The sequence below is a fragment of the Polypterus senegalus genome, chromosome 18 (genome assembly GCF_016835505.1).
Source record: "Polypterus senegalus isolate Bchr_013 chromosome 18, ASM1683550v1, whole genome shotgun sequence".
Taxonomy (NCBI): Eukaryota; Metazoa; Chordata; class Cladistia; order Polypteriformes; family Polypteridae; genus Polypterus; species Polypterus senegalus.
The window spans coordinates 62,462,252-62,486,371 of record NC_053171.1 but is presented as its reverse complement, the minus strand read 5'-3'; the positions used below and the strand labels follow the sequence as shown (position 1 = coordinate 62,486,371).

Here is a 24,120-nt window from a genome sequence, read left to right as displayed (position 1 = left end):
ACTTATATGTGACATGATAGAAACATTTTAATTACAATTTTCCCGGGATTTGTTCCTGCCTTGGGCCCTGTGTTGGCTGGGATAGGCTCCAGCAGACCCACGTGACCCTGTATTAGGATATAGCGGGTTGGATAATGGATGGGTGGATCAATTTTTCAAACCTCTGTAATGTATAATTAAATTAAGTGATGGAGAATACAAAAAAAACGGTATGGTATTTTCCATCTTGAGGTATTCTTGTGGTCTCCCTTTGTGACTTTTTCTCCCACATTGACGTTTGTATTTAATTTTAATTTGACCGGCGGTGAGGCGCCCCGTCTTGCTTTACCCAAAACTATTAGAATAACTGGATTGAAAACGTTTGGATTATAATAAGCACATCCCACCGTGCAACAATTTTCATGGCCAATCACACACTTCTTCCAACATGATAGTAATCGTTTTACTTGGTCTGTTTGTGCACATTTATACCCATATACACATATGTTCTCCCCCTGATCATCCTTTATTACCTTGCATAGGCAGGCTTTATCAGCGTGTGCCAATCCACGCTCCAGAGGAGGAGGAGGAGGAGGAGGAGCGCGCCGTTCGCGTCAATGAGTACGCAATGTTTATGAAGCCAGCGCCACGCATGCGCACAGCGCTGCTTGTGTCATAGCAACCGGACAGGGCAACATGGTGAGTTACAACAGTCAATACTACTGGTATAAAATGAACGTTTAATCTCGAATTAAAACTGTATTAGTTGTATACAATTTAATGTCACCGTGTGCGTTCTGTAATGAGTAACTTGCAGTACAAATTGAGACAACGGCTGAGCAGTCTTCCAGAACTTACACATTTGGGTTACTTCGCTTGAGAATCGAAGTGGTCCTTACGACGCACACGCTGTCCGGAACGATTTAAAAAGGCCACTGGTTGCATTAGAAATACAAAATAAACAAGGAGTTGTTCTGCCAAATCAACAGCAGATCTTGAAGCCTTTAGTGATGTCGGGTGATTGGCGGGTGCGATTAGTCCGATCACTTTTATATTTTTGCACTTTTGGATGGTCTGACGTTATGATTTGCACATTTAATAGATCGTTACGTTCGTTGTATTGTTGCGCAGTTTCTGTGTCGGCACTCGTCGGAAGAGGTACCAAATAAAGTGATTCATTCTGCTATTCTTGTGGGTGCGACAATTAGTGAATCACATGCTATAGTATGAAACCATACAAAAATGTCAAAACATAATGACCTGGGCAGATAAGTGTAATAATTTGATAACCAAACGGTCAAGGTCTATACGATTTTTATTTGAAGGATTTCTAATCACGTCCTCATAGTCCATGAGGTTATGTCTCTTAAAGCCGAGGAACCAATTTTTCCTTTATGTGATTAATGTCGAATAAACCTGAAGTGTCTGAAATAGTTAAAATGATTTAATGGTTATTGAGCCATGCTGCCTTTCACCACCTTCGTCGAGGGTTCAAATTCCAGACCATGCATTGGCTGTTTTAACTTTTTATCTTCACCCAATGTCGCTGTGTCTGTGTTCTCTGGTGGCATCTTAAACAGGTGCCTTTTAGCCGATTTCACATCTCTTAAGTGGTCTAACCCAATTGTGTGCCCCACAGTGGACTTCAATCCATTCAGGACAGGTGATTCTGCATTGCAATGAGAGGCTTTAGCTGTGCAGTTTTAAACATTTTACATTGTTTCCAAAGTGCCTATCTAGAATGGTGTCATGGGGAAGCTGAAGCCTACCCCAGTAAGCATCAGGTAGAATGCAGGTACTGTCTGTATGGAGTGCCAGTCTAACATAGGGTAACCAGCCTCATACACAAACACACAGCAGAATCATTTTGGCATCTGCAGTCCACCTTCCCTGGATGTCTTTGGACTGTGAGAGGAAACCCACATGTATACAGGGAGAACATCCAAACACCAGTATGGGAGCACTAGGGACTTGAACCCTAATCACTGTGTTGTGAGGCACTTCCACTGTACCACCACACTACCCATTTTAATAAATAATATTTTTACTTCCACTCATTTTGAAATTAATTTTTACAAACTTTATTAATTTTATCACGTATTACACATCTAGTACATGTAATACATGGATGAGGCAGAACTTCCACAAAAAAGCAGTAGGTACACAGGCAAAGCTCTGATAATAATTAAGTTACATTCTTAAACTCACTTAATTCAATGCCAAATTATTAGAGGGTCACATCATTTCTTGGCGACGTCAGGTACAATGCAGGAACCAACCCTTAATGGGGTGAAGTACAAAATGAAATCTGTGCAGGCTGAAGGAAAAAAAAACACCACTTAGGAGAATGTGCAGACCCCATACAGCTTAGGCTTTAAAGTCGGTGCTGAATCTGTCAAAAACAACAGACAATTGTAGTAGGAAATCAAGTTGACTATTTGTAATTGGGTATGCCATCTGTGCTTATAAATAACATAAACAAGCGGAAGATAATCAATCAATAAAGCTCACAACAGAGGTAACCAAGAAGAAGTGTGTAAAGAATGTATATGAAGATAGGAAGATGGATGAATAGACAGATAGATGGAACTTAATTTGTATCTGGGGGGAAATTTGTTTTTTTACAGAAGCTCTTTAAATAAATAAGTACATAAATAGATATAAATATATTATATTCGTTTGTATATATAATACATAATATATATATGTGTGTGTGTGTGTATATACAGTATATATAGAGAGAGAGATTGAGAAGAAGAAAGCAAATTTCTGTTTTGGCAGTTCCAGTCCCAGTTATGTGTTCATTATGCAGATGTATTGCTGTTGGTATAAAGGAGCTCCCGTAGCGTTTCTTGACATACTTGTGATAATTTGTTGGCCTCTCTCTGACACACTCTGTTTTGTTTTAATTCTCTTGCCGCTTGCAAAGAGCCCAGCTAGGGGGTTATCTTTCTCTTTTGCATCTGAAACTCTAATACTTATTACAGTTACTGTAATTAAAATTTAATTTGTAATTGTTTAGCATGCTGTACCAAGTTCACAAGTAAAATGCAATCACGACTTTACAAATTACTATGCATGTACAGATAGACAAAGATTAGTTTACACACACAATAAAACCAAGCAGTTTCAAACTGAACCAAATAATATCTGTCCATTAATTCATTGTTGAACTAAAAGCTAAAAGTCAACAACATCAGTAGGGAAAATAAACCTCTGGGTGGCCATTAAGAACGTGAACAGAATGTTAGTTTATGTAGCACAATGTGTGGAGTACAAGTCCAAGGAGGTTATGCTCAAGCTTTATAACACACTGGTGAGGCCTCATCTGGAGTACTGTGTTCAGTTTTGGTCTCCAGGCTTCAAAAAGGACATAGCAGTGCTAGAAAAGGTCCAGAGAAGAGCGACTAGGCTGATTAGAGGGCTACAGAGGATGAGTTATGTGGAATATTAAAAAGAGCTGAGCCTTTACAGTTTAAGCAAAAGGAGATTAAGAGGTGACATGATGTAAGTGTTTAAAATTATGAAGGGAATTAGTACAGTGGATAGAGACTATTATTTTAACTCTTTGAGGACTGAATATTTTTTTCCAGTTTTCAGAAAAGCACACAAACCAATGATTTCACACGTAAATCAATATAAAACACCTTTTGCTGCGTGCTATGGCTGATGTCAGAGCCCGTTCGGCATCTCTGGCAGCACTCGGCGGCATGGGGGCAGCTCGTTGACCAGCAGGAATACGTGATGGGCTGGCTGCCTGACTGTCTTTGCGTTGCAGCAGCATTCACAGTGTGACGCAATCTGGTTTGTACCTCTTGTCATCGTAAGAGGCAGTCCTCCCAGGTGAACGTTGGTGTAGGTGCATTAGCTTTACGGACATGTTCAGCACCACTATCGTTTTCGATCTCCAGATCAGTTGCATCAAAATCTGACAACTCAGAGTCTGACTCGGCGATATGATACGTAAAACGTCGTCCACAGAGTATTTTGCTTTGCACATTCATTTTGGTCTTTTGGCAGATGTCGATGCCATGCTATTGGGGTTGTTTGCTCTTTGCTACTTATGCATGCGCAGGAAATCATGGTCAAATCAACAAAGCTAACTTTAAAGAGAATTAAACTAAAACATAATGGAGAGTTTTGTCACTGTTCATAGCTGATTACCGTCCTCTGCTCCTGAATATCGACAAAAGTCGACATCTGCCCCGAAAAAGTTAAAATGAGTTCATCAAGAACACAGAGGCACAGTTGGAAACTTGTTAAGGGTATATTTCACACAAACATTAAGAAACTTTTCTTTACACAAAGAACAATAGACACTTGGAATAAGCTACCAAGCAGTGTGGTAGACCGTCAGACTTTAGGGACTTTAAGGACTCAGCTTAATGTTTTTTTGAAAGAAATAAGTGGATAGGACTGGCTAGCTTTGTTGGGATGAATGGCCTGTTCTCGTGTAAATTGTTCTAATGTAAGTTAGAACAGACACAGTCAGAGCCCCACTAAGGTCACACTATAGAAGTTGTCAGTGTCAGACTGTCTAATCTGATGGCATAATTTTACAGTTTTTTTATTCCAAAGCTTCCAGTGTCTCCAGTGTCTTTCCATGAGCAGGAAAACAGCTTGGAGGCAAAGTAGTGGTACATCAGGAAACCAACAAAGACAGGGGGATTATCATTTCTGGAAATGAAATCTATGTGTTTTTTCCTTTTTTAACACCATATTTAGTATTTGAAAATGAAAAAACTCAATAACTTTGTTTTTTGTTTCTTTTTTGTAGGCCAAATCGACCACAATAAAAGAAGCACTAGTAAAATGGGTAAGTTAAAAAAAGAAAAAAGAAACCAGTTTGACATTTATAACAAGTAAACAATGTGATTCTTGTTAGTAACAAGTGAATAATGGGCAATAAATACGGTATTGAGTATAAATAGACTCTGTTAACTTGGACTTTAATGCTGTGCTACTTTCTGCGAGGCCATACAAGCACCAACAATTTATAGTCTGGGTGGCTGTTATCCCGTATAAGGCACAGACCTCATTACACCAATGTTTTGGTGTAGCTCCCCATATCTGATTCAGGTTCAAGTTTGACATTTATAACAAGTAAACAATGTGATTCTTGTTAGTAACAAGTGAATAATGGGCAATAAATACGGTATTGAGTATAAATAGACTCTGTTAACTTGGACTTTAATGCTGTGCTACTTTCTGCGAGGCCATACAAGCACCAACAATTTATAGTCTGGGTGGCTGTTATCCCGTATAAGGCACAGACCTCATTACACCAATGTTTTGGTGTAGCTCCCCATATCTGATTCAGGTTCAAGATTAGTTTTATGCGGATACCAGGAATTTTCTTAGTCTACAAATATACAGTTGGAAGCATTTGCTAACCTTCACTGCATTCCCACAAGCTCACCGACAGAAAAGGAAGCTGTGGTTGTTATGCCAGGGCCCTGAAGATTTGTATCCCAGGAAATCTGAAGCAGATGATCACATCCACACTCACTTCACTGTTGCCAGATTTGGTGCGACTGTTCCTATGTCTGATGAAGTGCAACATGGCTTCTTTTGTGTCATTGATATGCAGGACACTATTGGTGACAATACATTCCTTGATGAGCTGTGTAATCTCATTTCTTGCTGAGTTACTACAGCATTCAGAAAATGTGATGGTATAGTCTAGACATCCATATTTTAAGTGGATGAGGTCCTGGACATTCTGGTATCCTGTTGTAGCTGGTGAAGACGGTGTAGACCAGGGGTATCAAACTTGGATCCTGGAGGGATGCATTGTCTGCAGGTTTTCATTCCAGGTTGCAAAGACAGAGAGTGAATATGACCACTGTTAATTAATCAGACTTGTGTCTTCATTTTAAATGATTTGCTTTTTATGATACAGAACCGTTAAGTGTTACCTTTTTGAAGCAAATAATTGAGACATGTTGTTCTGTGCTGGTTACCAAACATTTTGATGGTTCTTTCAGAAAAAATGAACAGTTCCGGAAAAGTCTGGTGTGCTAAAATGCAAGCACAAAGAAGCCATTGAGTTAAATAACAGGAACTGATATCATTTGGCTCTTTGCACCTCTTCATCACTTGGCTTCTGGCTAAGTAAAAAAGAATTAGTCGAGGGATCTGGATATTAAAAAGCAGCTAAGGATGTTTCATTAGCAGCAGTAATTGACAACTAATTAAGAAAAGTGGTTGGAATGAACAACTACACAAATTTTAGAAATGTCTACAGAGGGAATGCTGGGCCTTAAGTTAAAGTTTGAACTAAAAGATTATTTTTATAAATTATTAGATAGATGGCTTACATATTTGTTTACATGTTATTCAGAAATCTACCACAAGTTTATAGTCAAATGGCAAAGAGACAGAGACACCACCATTTTATAACCAGTTGGTAAAGTTGTGAATTTCAATTTTATATGCACTTGGCAACAAAACACTATATATGGGAGTGTGTTACATTTAAATATTTATATATTTCCCAGCTTTCAAGGTTATGGGTCATAATGATGGTAGCCTTTGTATCTCATCCTGGTGCTATGCATGTGTGAAGGAAGTCCTCTCTTCTGCTGTGTTTTATACAGTAAATGAGATGGAATAAAAATGAGGATGTTACTACTATGAAGCAGTGTCCCCTATTAGCACACTCCAGGACTGAAAAGGGCTTGTTAGAATATCTAATGGATTATTGGAAATTCACATACCTGCATATTAATTTAAAATTTTGCAAGTAGAATTTTAAAATGTTAAGCTGAAAAATGAACATTTATTAAAATCTGCTTATGCTAAATGTGATCTCAAACTGCATATAATCTGTATGGTACTGTATGATTAAGAAGTAAATTTAACAATAATTATAATGTTTTAAAAAAATCATGCACTTGTTATAATCCCTAACTGTGCTTTTCACTCTTCAAACTAATTAATTTAATTCTTTTTCTGATGTATCAATTTCCACTTAATACCGTAGGAGGAGAAGTCAGGGCAGAAAGCGGCCGAGGCCAAAGAAGTTAAACTCTATGCACAGATCCCTCCTATTGAAAAGATGGATGCATCATTATATACACTAGTTAACTGCGAGTAAGTAAAAAAGAAAGTTTGGTTTTATTGTTGTGTACACAGTACAATAAAATTCTTACTTGAATGTCTCCCTAGAAAAATAACAACAAAGACACATACACACACATAAAAGTATACATATCCTGCAACATATACGTATTGTATACTAGGGGGCTTTGCTCGCCAACCCCCTGGCCTGCGCTAAGTGCTAGCTTCTTTGCGGTTCTGCAGCTCGCATATGGGTATGCGGATGTACAATTTAAACAGATTTTTATTTTCATAGGAATTGTTACATATGCATCAACGCAACGTATAACTGCTCGTGATTGAATTTCGTTTCTTTTTCTCTATTAAGTAAAACGACTTTTTTGAATGTTTTGCTATGAGATTTGTTAATTTATCTTTGCAAAAGCTATTCTAACCGGAAACTGTTAACATTTTAATACAAGTGGCATATCAAGATCTCCTTTGTTGTCTAATGTTATCAGCGGAAGATGTACTACATTACCTTTGTTGGATACATCCTTCTTTCTACAGTAATTTTTGCATTGTAAGACTAGATGTTGTTAATGGTTGTAGATATTCTTTGGGATATTGTAAGTTGTTGTTTTCATCTTCTGCACGATCACCACCAACTGTTTCAGCATAGTTTATTGATATGCATTTAACCAATTTGCTATGTAACCATTCAACATTTTTGGACACTTTTAAATAATTTGATGTGTAACCGATTGACATTTTTGGTGTTAATTCATTTGACTTCATTTTTTCTGCGTGTACTCATTTTTTATGTTGGTAACCATTCGTGATGAAATTCTTCAATAAGATTTGGACATAATACGTCTTCTTTAATTGGGAACTTAAAGTAAGGAAAACATTAAAATGTATAAGAGCTAAGAGCGCAGGATGTGTGTCTGACAAAAGTATTCACACAAATGAGAGTTAAGGTCTTGTTTGAAAATGTGTGAGAGGAGGGCGTGACTTTCAAGGCAAAAGTCTTGTCTTGCGGGAGTTGAAAAAATTCCAAAAAGTCTCGTCTACAAAAAGTCTTGTCGCATCGAAAGATTTTTTTTATATAATAGGGAGATATATAATTATATAGAACACATATATTTGCAGGGCGGCGCAGTGGTAGCGCTGCTGCCTTGTAGTAAGGAGACCTGAGTTTGCTTTCCGGGTCTTCCCTGTGTGGAGTTTGCATATTCTCCTTGTGTCTACGTAGGTTTTCTCTGGGTGCTCTGGTTTCCTCCCACGGTCCAAAGGCATGCAGGTTAGGTGCATTGGCGATCCTAAATTGTCCCTGGTGTATGCTTGGGGTGTGTGTGTTTGTGTGTGTGTGTGTGTGCGTGCGTGTGTGCGTGCGTGCCTGCCCTGCGCTGGAATGTTATATTTTTTTCAGCAGATGTTGTTGGTGGCTTTTGCCATCACTTGGGTTACATCACAAGTTAAACTGTGACTAGAATACTTTCTCAATGGAGGTGGATTGTTCTATGACACTGCTGTGGGATGGCGCCCTGCCCGGGGTTTGTTCCTGCCTTGCACCCTGTGCTGGCTGAGATTGGCTCCAGCAGACCCCCCCATGACCCTTGTAGTTAGGCTATAGCGGGTTGGATAATGGATGGATGGATGGACAATGACTGACTGACATATATTTGGAAGTATACTGACAAGAAACCCAACGACCCAACTTAAGAGTAATCGTGGCATTACCAAAATAATGTGTGGTATTACATTTGAACCAAATATATTTTTTAGCTTTGACACCACAATTTTTTTGATTGCATTTTTTTTCTTTGTCTCATTTTTGTAGTAGCTTTCACTTTGCCAGCCTCCCATGAAGCCCAGCTTAACTAATCACTCAGCAATTGTATTGTGTAGCTTCCTGAATTAAAGCTGCGGAAGACTGTAATTCCTCCACAGTTTCCATAAGCCACTTAGCTGCCTCTTGGACTAGTGCCTTTATCACTTGGATATTCAATCTAGATTAACAATGTAGTCATCCTTTCTGCATTTCTTTACAATGGACTCTGACCTGAGGAAGTTCAATGCATTGGCTATTTTTTTTCTACCTTCCATTTAGTGCTTCTTTTCCGTAACTTTCATCTTGATTTGCTTTGAATGATTTACATCTTTACACTGTAGTTTTTGTTTGCATCTATGCTAAACAGGTATTTCCTTTCAGGTGGTCAGTTTCATTAACCATAGCCACTATATAATATTTCCAGAGTGCAGGGATGATACATAACTAAAATATAACTGGTTATATCAGGGCATATTTATATACAGTATACCACAAAAACAGGAACAATAATCTCTAATGTAATGTAACACTTGCATGTACATTTATATGTACACAGGGCTTCGACTCAAATACATTTCTTGCACATCATTGATACAAGTAAAATGGACTCGACCACCTTTTGTAGAGACATAGAGTGCAGTCATTTTATTATTTATATTGTTAAAAAAATACTGACTTTATTTTATGTATTTTTTATTTTCAACAGGAAACTTTCTCTTTCAACAAACTGTATAGAAAAAATTGCAAATCTCAATGGACTCAGTAAGTATTGACTGTATGCAAATTATACATAACTTTAGGAACAGGTATAATAATAGCTTTGGGTCACATTGCGGGCCCTTCATGTTTTATTTGAGTGTTGATAAAAAAATTTTTTAAGGGACTGATGATTATACTTAATATCTGAACATCTTCCACAAGATAAGTTGGCTCAAGTAAGATGGTATGCTATATATCAGCTTGACTGCCTGTAATTAAATATGAATTGTTGCAGTTTCACAAACATGGCCCATTTAACAACTACAGGAAACTAGGTACATGTAATTTAAACAATTTTAATGAGCGTAACAGCTAACATGTTAAATATTTTTTCTTCCTTTAATAGAAAACCTTCGGATTCTGTCACTTGGCCGGAACAATATCAAAAATTTAAATGGACTGGTAATTTTTGGCTTTCTTATAGAGAATTGACAGAGTAGTTATTTTGTTAAATCTATGCCTGTTTGTGTTTTTTATTAACTTTTAACACAAATACACTAAAAAATACTGATGTATGTATTCTTGTTCCAGTCAATTTAAGTGTGTTTTTATAATACAAACTACTGTATTTTCTAGACATAAAGTATTTTGATATACCCACAAAATCTATTTAGCAAGATCCTGATAACACAGGAGCATGCCTTAAAGATGAATGTGTTTCTCACTTCAGTAGCAAATAATTAATCTGAATTATCATACTCACTATAATAGATATGTAAAAAAGGAATCAACTTCAAATATACTTTAGAAAAAATAAAAAAAGATTATTTTTATAGAAGAAGTTTTGAACTTGCCTGCTCAAGTTCCAATTTCCAGGTTGGTGCAGAGCTTGGTGTTGTTTCCATAGAGTTCAATTCCTAGCCCAGTTACTTTCTGGCTGGACTTTGCATCTTCTTCATGTACCTGTAGGGATCTGCTTAGTTGTTGCTTCTTTCATTCCTCACCCCAAACATATTTTAAGTTAATTGGCAACCCTCAATTGGCTTTTTATGCATTAATGTGAGCGTGTGGCCAATTCACAAGCCACACTACGTCCATACTGCTACATTTTTAAGCTAAAATGATCTCTGTCCACAAAAGTATTTTCACATTGTTTATAAAAGAATCTCCACAATAGAATGGCTGGAAATGCACAAAAAAGTAGACATTCGCCTACACTGGGCATGCATGCTTCGGTGGAAAAATCCTTGAAGGGACACTGCCCTGCCACAGGAATTATGGCAAAACTTTAGAAGGGGTAAATTGGTTTTTGCATGTGTATGCAGCATTCAGACTGTACAAAACCCAATTTAGGTGTGTTCAGGTCTTTTATGTTCTCTCTTGGAATATGTTTTTTATGTGAAGGGTGGCCATTCAGGGAATGAGCGGTTGAAATGAGCAGAACCCAATCAGGGAAGGGTTGCAGAAAAAATATCAGAGTGCGATAAGAGTCTATGTTTTTGAAAAATGTGAGGTTCCATCTTTCTATATTGCAATGCTGAGGTTGTGTTTTCAGAAATATATGACTACAGAGTAAGCATTGTCAAAATTCTTACTTTTAGGGGGTTGAAAAACAGCATGGTAGTGTGCACGAAAGGCAATCTTGGAGACCAATGTCTGTGTTTTTAAACGAAAACATAGTGGTGTGGACAGAACCACAACATAGGCTTCAACTCATCATGATACAGATGTGGATTAACACACCTTCACATCTATACAGTGAGCTGAGATAAATTGACGGAAGCCTTATTTTTTTCACAAGTAAAATGGAAGTATAAGGAATATACTACACTAGCCGACCCGCTACGCCGCATAATTATTTATTGATGGGTAAACACTTCCTGAAAGACACAGTTGTCCAAATGGGGTGGGTTTGAGGATATGACTGTGAGTGAATGAAAAGATGGAACTCTAGGGAGAGCAACTTACAATTGTCCATGAGTGAAAACTGGTTATGCGAAGTTCGAGAGCAACAGTTTCATCGATGACATTTTTCCAGAAATATCTGACTGATAGAAACAAACAGTTACCTGATGCAGGAATTTGTATAACATTGAAAGAAGTGTTGTTTCCATGAAATACATCTGAAGCGGTGGCCATGGTAGGAAAATTAACAGTCAACGTGGCTCAGAGCCACATCAGAGTTGGCAGGCGGGGCTCTGTCATGCATTCCCCATGACACGGGAGGAGGGTTAGAGTGGGCGCGTTGAGCTCTGTCGTGCGTACCCCATGGTCGGGCGACTTGGTCGATTATATTTATTTATATATATATATATATATATATATATATATATATATATATATATATATATATAGAAAAGCAGTTGGAACTGAAAAGAACAATGAAAAGTCAACGTGGCTCAGAGGTGCATGTGGACTGTAGCAGAGACAAAAGTGACTGAGGCTGGCTGTGTTTGGTGAGTTGTTGGGTGTGGGCACATGAGCAGGGGGCAAGGGTGGACGTGGGAGGAGGGTTAGAGTTGGCGGGCGGGACTCTGTCGTGCGTATCCCATGATGCGGGAGGAGAGTTAGAGTTGGCAGGCGGAGCTCTGTCGTGCATATCCCATGGTCTTAGAGTTGGTGGGCGTGGCTCTGTCGTGCGTATCCCATGGTCAGGCGACAGTGAATTATACAGTGCATCTGGAAAGTATTCACAGCGCATCACTTTTTCCACATATTGTTATGTTAAAGCCTTATTTCAAAATGGATTAAATTCATTTTTTTCCTCAGAATTCTACACACAACACCCCATAATGACAACGTGAAAAAAGTTTACTTGAGATTTTTGCAAATTTATTAAAAATAAAAAAATTGAGAAAGCACATGTACATAAGTATTCACAGCCTTTGCCATGAAGCTCAAAATTGAGCTCAGGTGCATTCTGTTTCCCTTGATCACCCGTGAGATGTTTCTGCAGCTTAATTGGAATCCACCTGTGGTAAATTCAGTTGATTGGACATGATTTGGAAAGGCACACACCTGTCTATATAAGGTCCCACAGTTGACAGTTCATGTCAGAGCACAAACCAAGCATGAAGTCAAAGGAATTGTCTGTAGACCTCCGAGACAGGATTGTCTCAAGGCACAAATCTGGGAAAGGTTACAGAAAAATGTCTGCTGCTTTGAAGGTCCCAATGAGCACAGTGGCCTCCATCATGTGTAAGTGGAAAAAGTTCGAAACCACCAGGACTCTTCCTAGAGCTGGCCGGCCATCTAAACTGAGCGTTCGGGGGAGAAGGGCCTTAGTCAGGGAGGTGACCAAGAGCCCGATGGTCACTCTGTCAGAGCTCCAGAGGTCCTCTGTGGAGAGAGGAGAACCTTCCAGAAGGACAAGCATCTCTGCAGCAATCCACCAATCAGGCCTGTATGGTAGAGTGGCCAGACGGAAGCCACTCCTTAGTAAAAGGCACATGGCAGCCCGCCTGGAGTTTGCCAAAAGGCACCTGAAGGACTCTCAGACCATGAGAAACAAAATTTTCTGGTCTGATGAGACAAAGATTGAACTCTTTGGTGCGAATGCCAGGCATCACGTTTGGAGGAAACCAGGCACCGCTCATCACCAGGCCAATACCATCCCCACAGTGAAGCATGGTGGTGGCAGCATCATGCTGTGGGGATGTTTTTCAGTGGCAGGAACTGGGAGACTAGTCGGGATAAAGGGAAAGATTACTGCAGCAATGTACAGAGACATCCTGGATGAAAACCTGCTCCAGAGCACTCTTGATCTCAGACTGGGGTGACGGTTCATCTTTCAGCAGGACAACGACCCTAAGCACACAGCCAAGATATCAAAGGAGTGGCTTCAGGACAACTCTGTAAATGTCCTTAAGTGGCCCAGCCAGAGCCAAGACTTGAATCCGATTGAAAATCTCCGGAGAGATCTTAAAATGGCTGTGCACCGACGCTTCCCATCCAGCCTGAAGGAGCTTGAGATGTGCTGCAAAGAGGAATGGGCGAAACTGGCCAAGGATAGGTGTGCTAAGCTTGTGACATCATAATCAAAAAAACTTGAGGCTGTAATTGCTGCCAAAGGTGCATCGACAAAGTATTGAGCAAAGGCTGTGAATACTTATGTACATATGATTTCTCAGTTTTTTTATTTTTAATAAATTTGCAAAACTTTCAAGTAAATGTTTTTCATGTTGCCATTATGGGGTGTTGTGCATAGAATTCTGAGGAAAAAAATGAATGTAATCAATTTTGGAATAAGGCTGTAACATAAAATGTGGAAAAAGTGATGCGCAGTGAATACTTTCCGGATGCACTGTATGTGATTGCACTCTCTGATTCTTTTTTTAGCCCAAATATAAAAGTTCACTCACTTATTGTATGGTTAACAAATCTCTTCCACCAAAAAGCCAACATTCAGTGCAAAAAGGGCAAACCTGGCATCATTCTACTGAATATTTTTTTTCTGTGCATTTACACCTACTATCAATGTGAATTTATTTTGTCTGTTTGTTTAGTACACAATTTAATTAGAAGAATCGCTGTTTGGCTGAGTTACCCTGCAGAAGGTCTATAATTTTATGAATTTCAGTTTCTTCACAGTAAATTTACATGCATCATTATGGTTAATTTACCTATCACAAGTAACTATCCAGACATATTTTCCAAGTTCAGTAAAGTTGTTACATGTTTTCTTTGTACTGCTTGCAGCTATGAAATGATAGATAAAAGTAAATACCAATAAATTAACTTGGAAATGAGAGATATGCATTCTAGGCTATTACTGTAACACTTTTAATTTCCCTCACAGGAGGCAGTTGGGGATTCACTAGAGGAGTTGTGGATTTCCTATAATCAGATTGAGAAGCTGAAAGGGATCAATGTGATGAAGAAGCTCAAAATTCTTTACATGTCTAATAATCTTGTCAAAGAATGGGGTAGGTTTAGTGTGATTTTTTTTTTTCCTTACCCAAGTCAAATAAAACATATTACAAACATTTGGAATTGGACAATTTCAGATTAAGTGACTTACTATGTCATCTGGAGATTTGCTGATAGAGATAAAAACCTTTAAGTTTAATTTACAGCCATTTTATTACTTGGCTGCATTGTAATTAAGTCTTGCAGATTTGGTTCCGGTACTTGTTTGAAATAGTTTTCATAACATCACAACTGACAACCATCAGGACATTACTAACAGATATCAAACTTGGATGAGGATGCGTAATGAAATTCTGCCCTGTGATCAAAGTGACGCATGAACTGTTAAGTCTCTTTGATTTCTGAATTTGTAATTTTAGGCAAAATCCCCACATCATTCCCTCTCCACTTATTGTTACTATTGGGGGCCATCAGATTTCTAGAGTACTCTTTCAAAAAGGAACACAAACACGTTAATTTTAAGAGTTAAAATAATACAATTTCATTTTTTTATGCAATAAAGAAGCTCTGATAAATGAAAATGCAAGATAATGAACAAAACATAGAAAAACACAAACTATAAACTGACTGGTTTTCTTTCTGTACTTTTTTCCTCAAGATGGTACAATCTTATTTACTTCCATTTAATTCTGACGTATAAAATTAAACCATTTTGCAAATACTGATCAGGATCAGGCTAGTGAATCTTGTTACTAAATTTCTGGTCCATTTTCTCATAACTGTTGCTTAAGTTCCTTTTTACAATTGAATGCATTTAAGATTCGGTTGCAGTGTTGTGTTGAATAAAGGGGAAACATCAGTTTAACAAGAGTAATAAGACAAAAAATAAAATGGAACACATGGAGTGCATTTACATGCACACACAAAACCCGGATAAGGTGAGTAGCCCTATTAAAGGAAAAACCTGACTTTTTTAAAAACCCCTGTTTACACGCGCAAGTCCACTTATGGAGTTCCCCCTTGGCAAAACACTCCCAATGTCATTAAGCTGCAGAGTTAAAATGTCACCATCGGCCACCAAGCGTCTAAAAATAAGGATGGAGCCTTTTGTTTTCCAAAACAGTATATTCAGCTCATCAATGTATTATTAACAATTTCTGAAATATTGGGACAAATTAATTCAACCTGGAGAAAGAATAATTTGTTAGCCCAAGCATGTGGATGCATTTACTGTTTCCTGTACATGACTGCTGGATGCATGTGTTACCCAAAGCTGGTGGGACAGAGTTGTTTTTTTGAAAGAGTTTACCTAATGGAAGAGAGACATCCTAAAATAAATAATAATAATATACAAATTTTCCATACAAAAGCTTCAAGACAGACTGTGGCACCCAGGTGCATGGGAGCACTTCCATCCTTATTCTTTTGTAGGACAAAAGAAAAACTATGCCAATTTAAACTGAATCTTGTATAAGTTGTAAGTCACCGTGCCAAAAAAAAGGATAGCATCTCTGTTGCTAACAAACACTGACCAAATGATTTGTTATATTGCAGGTGAATTTGTAAAACTGGCAGACCTCCCCTGTTTAGCTGATCTTGTATTTGTTGGAAATCCCCTAGAGGAGAAGCATTCAGCTGAGGGCAACTGGAGTGAAGAGGCAACAAGACGTCTTCCAAAATTGAAAAAACTCGATGGTACGTCAAAATGTTGTCTTATGTGAGGTGTATTTTACTGCAACAAAGGTACACTACCAAAAAAAAAATCAGGTTGGATATGCATTTTTAATTTGCTAATTTCTGAATTGTAATAGTTAAATTTACAAATAGTTCTATAATAATGGCTAATCATGCTACCTCATTATGAGCACTTGCCCTGCTTCTGTGTGGAGTTAGCATTTTCTCGAGATACTGCGTTTTCCTTTCACATCCAAAAGAAATGTACATTATAGGGCTCAAAAACTTTTTAATCAATTGAATTTACTTACTTACAATTTATTTCCGTGAATAATGTCATGCTATTAGGCACACTTGAGTCATATTTACGCATTTTGCTTACAAGCTGTGAGTCTGGCTCACAACTGACTTTATGACATCTGTTTAACTCAAAGTCCATCCTATCAACACCCACACTACGGAAATGTATTTTCTTCAACACAAAGAAAACTTCAATGTAGCATTTTATACTTGCTATAAATAAGCTAAGCTTCTGGATCAATGCTGTTAATCTAAAGGAATATTTACAGTTTTTGGAAGTTAGAATGGATTATTTCAATCAGGAGAAAAGCATTCGTGCCAAGTCTGGTAAATGGGAATTTAAATAAATAACCACCCACCTGTTGTCTTCAGTAACAGTGACCATAGTGTATACAAGCATCAGTTGCTGTTGAATTAAACAAATTTATTATCACGTGAACACTGTACAAAGAAACTCCTGTTGCTAAGCTTGACCCACAGGTATTACGTTGCCACTTTTCTTAACCAATGGTCTGAGTCTTGCTTTGTAGGTTATGTAAAATGTAACATAACAAAATATATACAGTAAGGGGAGGAAACAGCCTGACTTAGCATACTGTTTTATGAAATTGATGCTAAAATTCATTTTGTGTGTGATTTTTGCAATTGTGAATGTAGTTAATAAGTGTTTTTTTTCTTGAAGGAGCGGAAAGAAAGGAACATTGGGCCTATATATTTATTTCAAAACCATTTTAACCAGGGACAAATGTCTTTTGGAAATGCATCATGGCTAAACACAACCCATGATGAAAAAAATGTACTCTTAAACAAAAACTACAATCCAGCAAGGCAATGAAAGTGATATACAAAGTGGCTAGGAAAAACACAATACCTGCAGCCTTAGAGGAGACCCCGCTTTTGCAAGTGCTCATATTTAAACTTTGTGTGTACTGATGAAGACCCATCAGCCACAGTGCACACCTTCTGCCAGAAAGTAATTATAGTCCCCGCATGAGCACTGCTGCAAGGTTGCAGTTGAGATGAAAGTAGTTATAGAAAGGTTTCTGTATACATACTAAACACCTCTCTTTCTCAGTCAATGGAGCAAATTTCAATAGTTGCAAAATGCCATGATGTTTTCTGCAAATTCAGTTTCACTGGATTCTCTGGTTCATCACTAATCTATACTAATAAAAGGCAAAGCCCTCACTCACTCACTCATCACTAATTCTCCAACTTCCCGTGTGGGTGGAAGGCTGAAATTTGGCAGGTTCATTCCTTACAGCTTCCTTACAAAAGTTGGGCAGGTTTCATTTCGAAATTCTACGCGTAATGGTCATAACTGGAAGCTGTTTTTCTCCATTTACTGTAATGGAGATGAGCTTGAACGCAGTGGGGGCGGAGTTTCGTGTGACATCATCACGCCTCCCACGTAATCACGCAGTACATAGAAAACCAGGAAGACCTCCAAAAAGCGCTGAAGAAAACATGCATTATATAATTGAGAAGGCAGCGAAGCAATAAGAAGCGAGCGAGTGACATATACAACCATATTCATGAGTTCTGCTACTTCGGAAACAAAGCACGATGTAAACCTACACTTTAAATTAAGTTCATAGACAGGCTGCGCTGGCGTTTGTAATTTAGTGCCTGCCCATATAAGGCCGTCCGTCAGCGGCAATCCAATAGCAAACTCCCACTAAATATTCACGGGTTAAGGACTGTGCTTATGCAGAGGAAGATGAGATGGTCAGGGTGGTGTTTGGTACAAACTCAGCGAAACTGCGAGAGAAAGTTTTAAGCCAGGACTAAGGTAACATTAAATACAGCCATGGACATAGCACGAGATGGCACCAGCACAGCTGGGAACCTTCGATGCATGTACACCGAATGGCTCACGTGAACTGACGCAGTGCACAGATAAAAGCAACAGTTCCAAAGAGCTGAACAAAACCGAATTACACAATTGAAAAGGCAGCAAAAATATGAAGCGCCTGATACATACAAGCATATTCATAAATCCAGCTACTGCGGAAACAAAGCACACGTGGAAAAAGTCAATGTCCCGCTAAAGGAAGACAGTGTAAAAAACCCGTGCATGCAGTGTGTCAGGACTCAGATAAAGAAGAAGACGAGCTGTTTATTGATGCAGTAAGAAACGAATCGATGAATGAAACCTGTCATCTTTACAACGATTGACAAACACGGAATGTAACTTGAACACAACACATCCTACAAATACGAACCTGATTGAAAGAAATAATGATAATCAAATCCTTGATGACAGCAACACTCAGTAACACTCACAAAACAAATACTGTATATTGACAGTCATGTTACGCTATTTTTAAAATGTTCCCTTTTCTTTTCTAGCTTTTTAACACACTACTTCTCTCTATGATACGCTGGTATATATATATATGTATATATATATCCCGATCTACATACTCGAATAATGGATACTTTATTCGCCATCAATGATTGTTTTGGTAAAGCCATACTCAGTGTATTCATTAGATGAACGGTAAAAAGTAAGAGCGAGGGAGGATGACTTATTGAGGCATGCAGGCTGTAGTGCGCCAACTCTATCTGAATTGCGCGATCACATTTGAAAAAATATATCTTTTCAAGTTCTATTTAGTCCATATGTGTCAAACTCAAGGGCGCGGCCACATCCGCCCGGCGTAATTATATCCGCCCGCGAGATCATTTTATATACTGTATTATTGTTATTAATGGCCCGGTATATGAAGCGCTGGTAACACAATAAACTACAGATCCCATAATGCAGCGCTTCAGCTGCCTTGCCGAACACTTACCGCTAATCAAGTCTAGCTTATGATGCTGCAAGTTATTGAAGCTAGCTCACACGATGCTGAAGAGAAAAGTTGATTCTGAAAATAGAGCCTTTAAAACCGATGGGAGGCTGAGTATATGTTTACTGAACCCGTGTGTCTCATTTGTGGAGCTAATGTGGCTGTAATTACAGAATTTAATCTAAGACGGCACTATGAGACAAAACATCAGGGTAACCTGAATGCAATGCAGAAGATACAGAAAGCAGAATAATTAAATAAGAATCTGACACTTCAGCTGACGTTTTTACCCGTGCACAATCACAAAGTGATTTCAAGTGAAGCTGCTTTTATGGGAGACACAAATGCACCAGTGCAATTTGCCCCACTTTCCCTGTTGCCAAGTAATGTTAAACCAAGTCGTCACTACGGTGTTCCCAAATCGCACTTTGCTGATAAACTGAGCGCACTGAGTTTGCACGGCGCTTTGGTGACTTTGAAGAACAAAAAAAGTCCGTCTACATGCGGCTCGAACCTTGTGCATGTTTGGTAGCACATATCTGTGTGAGAAGCTCTTCTCAGTGATAAAGACTAACAAAACAGCACACAGGAGTCACCTCACTGATGAGCACCTGCAATCCATCCTGAGAATCTCCACAACACAGAACCTCACACCAAACAGAAACGAACTTGTTGCCAAAAAGATGCCAGGCGTCCAGCTCTAAAATGACATATGAGCAAAGACAACTGAATGATTTGATTTGTTATTGCTGAAAGGAACACATTTTATTTATATTTCCAGGTTTTGTTATGCAGCATGTTCATATTTGAATTTGTATAATTTTGACAGGATATATTTTATGGAGAGCAAAATCTTTTGGGATATTTAAAATCTAAGTTTATTTTTATATAAAATTACATAAGAGTAAAGAAATTTGAATGTTTGTTCTTTTAACGCTTACTTTATTTCTAACTTGTATAATTTAGACAGGATATATTTTTATGGAGAGCAAAATATTATAAGTTGTTTAAGGTTTGAGTTGATTTATTCACGAATAATATTCCTGTCTGTTTTACCATTCCTACCAAAGATATTTCTGTCGACTAAATAAAAATTCCTTCTATTTAAAATTTAAATAGAACTTGAACAAATACGATAGTTCATAATATCCACGCAGACTTGCACGTAAGAGCGGAGTTATCCGTTTTAACAAGCAGCGTATTGCACTGATACTGAAATAGCTGTGTGTGTATATATGTAGATATGTATGTATATATATATGTTTATATATGTGTGTGTGTATGTGTGTATATATATATATATATATATATATATATATATATATATATATATATATATATATATATATATATATATATATATATGACAGCAACACTCATCACTCACAACAGTGACAAAACAATTACATTGACAATCATGTTACGTTATTTTCAAAATGTTTCCTTTTCTTTTTCATTGCTTCTTTAACACACTAATTCTCCGCTGCGAAGCGCGGGTATTTTGCTAGTAGTAGACTAAACGTAACCTAGGGTTGGATGGCCCCTTTCATTCCAAAGTATATAAATGGGTGAGAACTTATGTGCCTGTAGTTTCTGCTCTGCTTTACATTGTCCAAAGGACACACTGCCTACTTTTTGCAGTAAAGTCACAGATTTAGTAAAGAAGCTCAATTGGCTTATTGTTTTTTGTTATTTCATTTTCCTATGAGGTCTTCCTCAGTCCATCCTGGCACATTTTAGAACATTTCACTTAGAGTCATAGTCTTGCATTCTTTACAGTTTCTCTGTTCATTAAAGTGCTCTTCTTATTTGTCATACTAGTATTTATTTCGGTCATGTATACCTAATTAACCCAACTTGCCCTAATATGATCAACAGTGGGTTTCCCTACCAAGGGCTCTATCGCAGGCTGATGGAAAATCCCATCTCACAAGATGGATAAAAACTATACTATACTATAAAAAGTAAAGTGGCACGGTGGCACAGTAATAACGCTGCTACCTCACAGTAAGGAGAACAGGGATTACATACATTTTTAGTAGTAAACAAATGAAAACATAGGCAGTGCAAATGTATGTTGACTGAAGGATAAATGGACAGATGGACAAAACTGCACTGTAATAGCTCCATGATGAAAAAATGCAATTTCCATCTCAGACCAGTCCCTGTGGAGAAAAGTACACAAATTTAACTTGTGCACACTTACATGTGCATGTTTAAATGTTATTAGTTTTTTTTGCACAATGAAAGGACATGTTCCCAGCTTTTGAGAGGCTTGTGGCAGTAATTGTTTAACCTGGCATACTGGATGCAGTTCTTCTCTGGTATGAATTTTGAAACATTTTACCAGAACGCTAAAATGAGTGGGTCAGAATATGAACTCTGTGTCAAAGAGCTTTAAGACAGCAGCCCTAAAAACTAGCCTACCATGCTTTATTAAGGTAAATCCTACTTGGCATATTCCATAGCCTCCCCAAGATTTATAAAACTACATGAAACTTAAGGTAGTGTGTTGAAAAAAATCCTCCATTATATTTAACAGCTCCAGTATGAATACAATTAAATACTGTATCAGTAATATTTTATTTAGTATGTTTTTTTCTCAAAAATTCAAACTAAGGCCATTTTTAAGGTCTTATATGAGATGATCTGAATTGTCTTCCTCCAGTTTATTATTTTATCCAAATCATGAAGTTAACTTCACGTGTATCTTTTTTCTGCTGCCATACACAATGTTTCTGTTCAGCAGATGGCTGGAAAGAGACTATCAAACAAATCTGCTTGTTTAAGTTTATTTCAAATGTAAATATCATACTGGCACATTCTTCTATTCGCAAAATGAGAAAAAAAGACATTTCAAATGATTGAACAATTAAGTCAATTAGAAGTAAGACTGACCTATTGATCTGTTAAACTGTTAGCAAAGACAATCTGCAGCTACAGTGGGTCACATTTGGAGACTGAACTAGCAGCCTAGATTTTAAGCCCAGTACCCTTTCCTTTGGGCTACAGTGACTGTCCAAGTTCTTCATCAATGCAGTTGAACACATTTTCTTAAAACTATGTTGTGGATTGCTGCTGTTGGGTCTTGAGTCACTGTTGTATTTAATGGAAATGGCTCTTGTATACTTTGTGTAGCATGCCACGTTGGGTTGCTACAGATTGATTAAGCAATCACTGTTCTGCTATGTTGATTGATGGCGATTCTCCGAGATTCCATTCAGGATGCAATGGGTTTCAAAGATACTAAAGAAGGGCAAGATTAGGTTGTTAGTAAAAGTTTTAGAAACCCTGTCATAGAACATCCATTCATCCATCCATCCATTATCCAACCCGCTATATCCTAACACAGGGTCACGGGGGTCTGCTGGAGCCAATCCCAGCCAACACAGGGCACAAGGCAGGAACAAATCCAGGGCAGGATGCCAGCCCACCGCAGTGTCATAGAACAATCCACCTCCATTGAGAAAGTATTCTAGTCACAGTTTACCTTGTGATGTAACCCAAGTGATGGCAAAAGCCACCAACAACACCTGCTGAAAAAAATAAAACATTCTCAAAGCTGTTTAATCCCTTTGATTAAGGGTCTCGGGGTTCTCGTGCACTCCTTAAGGCAGAAAACAATGCAGAAAGGACAACAGTACATTGCACTTTCACAACCATCCCACTCTTAAGTTCATAAGGCCTTTAAAAACTTGCATTGACTGTATAGGAGAGTAATTATTTCAGTATATACAGTATTTGCTACCAAATTCCTTCCATTAATTTATGAAATTTGCAGTGCCATATACCATAGTTCGTGTGTGTGTGTATGATATTAATTTATTTATTGAGCTTTCGTAATATATATGCAAATGTATGGAATACAATGTTGATTTCTGTATTTTTTTTTCTCTTTAGGGAACCCAATTATCAAACAAGAAGAAGAAGAGGGAGAATAAAATGCCTTCAAATGACAATTTCAGTCTTCCGTATTTAAGAATTATGTTCCTTTTTTATATAAAAATGATAGTTTTGTCTTCAAGCATCGATTTATTGTACATGACCCTTTTAAATCTTTAGTCTTTTTTGTTTTATTTATAATCTTGGTGCTTTCTTCTCATTCTACCTATACCCAAACTAGCACAACAAAACAGCACAAATCATTGGATATCCTATTACAGAAAAAGGAGAATATTTTATTGTGAAAACAGTATTTGTAAAGTGATTATAATGTCTTGCAATAAATTATTAGAATTATATATATATATTTATAATTTGTACATTACCTCACTAGAGTAATCTATGTTGACATTAAAAAAGTAACAAATTCCATTTCATGCTTGGTTTGTTATTCATCTTTTCTAATTTTTATCAAATTCTCATAATATTACAATGATATGATATAATGCAGAGCTGCCCCACACTTTTAAGACCCCCGTGTCAGATGCAACCTAGAATTGCTTTTGAATTGGCAATTGCAAATTCTATCCATTCCTGATTTTCTTTCCACTAACTACATTAACTATCCAAAGACTGATGATGAACAGGGCTTGAAATTCATTTTTGAATTCTTAGGGGAATCCCCCACTAAATCTAACACAAGATAGAACTTCATACTCCATTGGGGAATGAAAGACTGTTGCGGGTTCTAAAACCCACATTTTAATTTCCTTAGCGTTAACCAAGAGCATAAATCAGGCTCTGAATTATATGCAAGTACAGTAATTCCCTGAGTCAGATTCTGGGTGACATGTAAGGCACAGATAACCTTTAGAAAAGTATCCTGCTATTTTCTGCAAAAATATCACGAATATTTTAATGCATTTTGTCACTCTATGGTAACTCATAAATATTCATGACTGCGACAGAAACCTTCAGTTAAAAAAAAATGGTGTGCAAATGAGAAGCTGTCAAGCCAGTTTTAGAACAAACTAAAACTGAACCATT

At 37.7% G+C, this 24,120-nt stretch overlaps 1 protein-coding gene across 1 annotated transcript; it reads left to right on the top strand.

The window, feature by feature from the left end:
* The first annotated feature begins 624 nt into the window (after positions 1–624).
* Positions 625–23,432, top strand: dnal1 (dynein, axonemal, light chain 1). Its single transcript, XM_039741803.1, has 8 exons — positions 625–678; positions 4,757–4,795; positions 6,965–7,074; positions 9,561–9,616; positions 9,960–10,015; positions 14,352–14,478; positions 15,977–16,117; positions 23,092–23,432. The coding sequence occupies exons 1-8, from the start codon at positions 676–678 to the stop codon at positions 23,130–23,132; spliced, it is 573 nt and encodes a 190-aa protein (XP_039597737.1). The 5' UTR covers positions 625–675; the 3' UTR covers positions 23,133–23,432.
* Positions 23,433–24,120: the final 688 nt, after the last annotated feature.

Coding starts and splice junctions, on each gene's coding strand:
- dnal1 (XM_039741803.1), top strand. Junction 9,617..9,959: donor TGCAAATCTCAATGGACTCA/GTAAGTATTGAC, acceptor TTCCTTTAATAG/AAAACCTTCGGATTCTGTCA. Junction 16,118..23,091: donor AAAATTGAAAAAACTCGATG/GTACGTCAAAAT, acceptor TTTTCTCTTTAG/GGAACCCAATTATCAAACAA.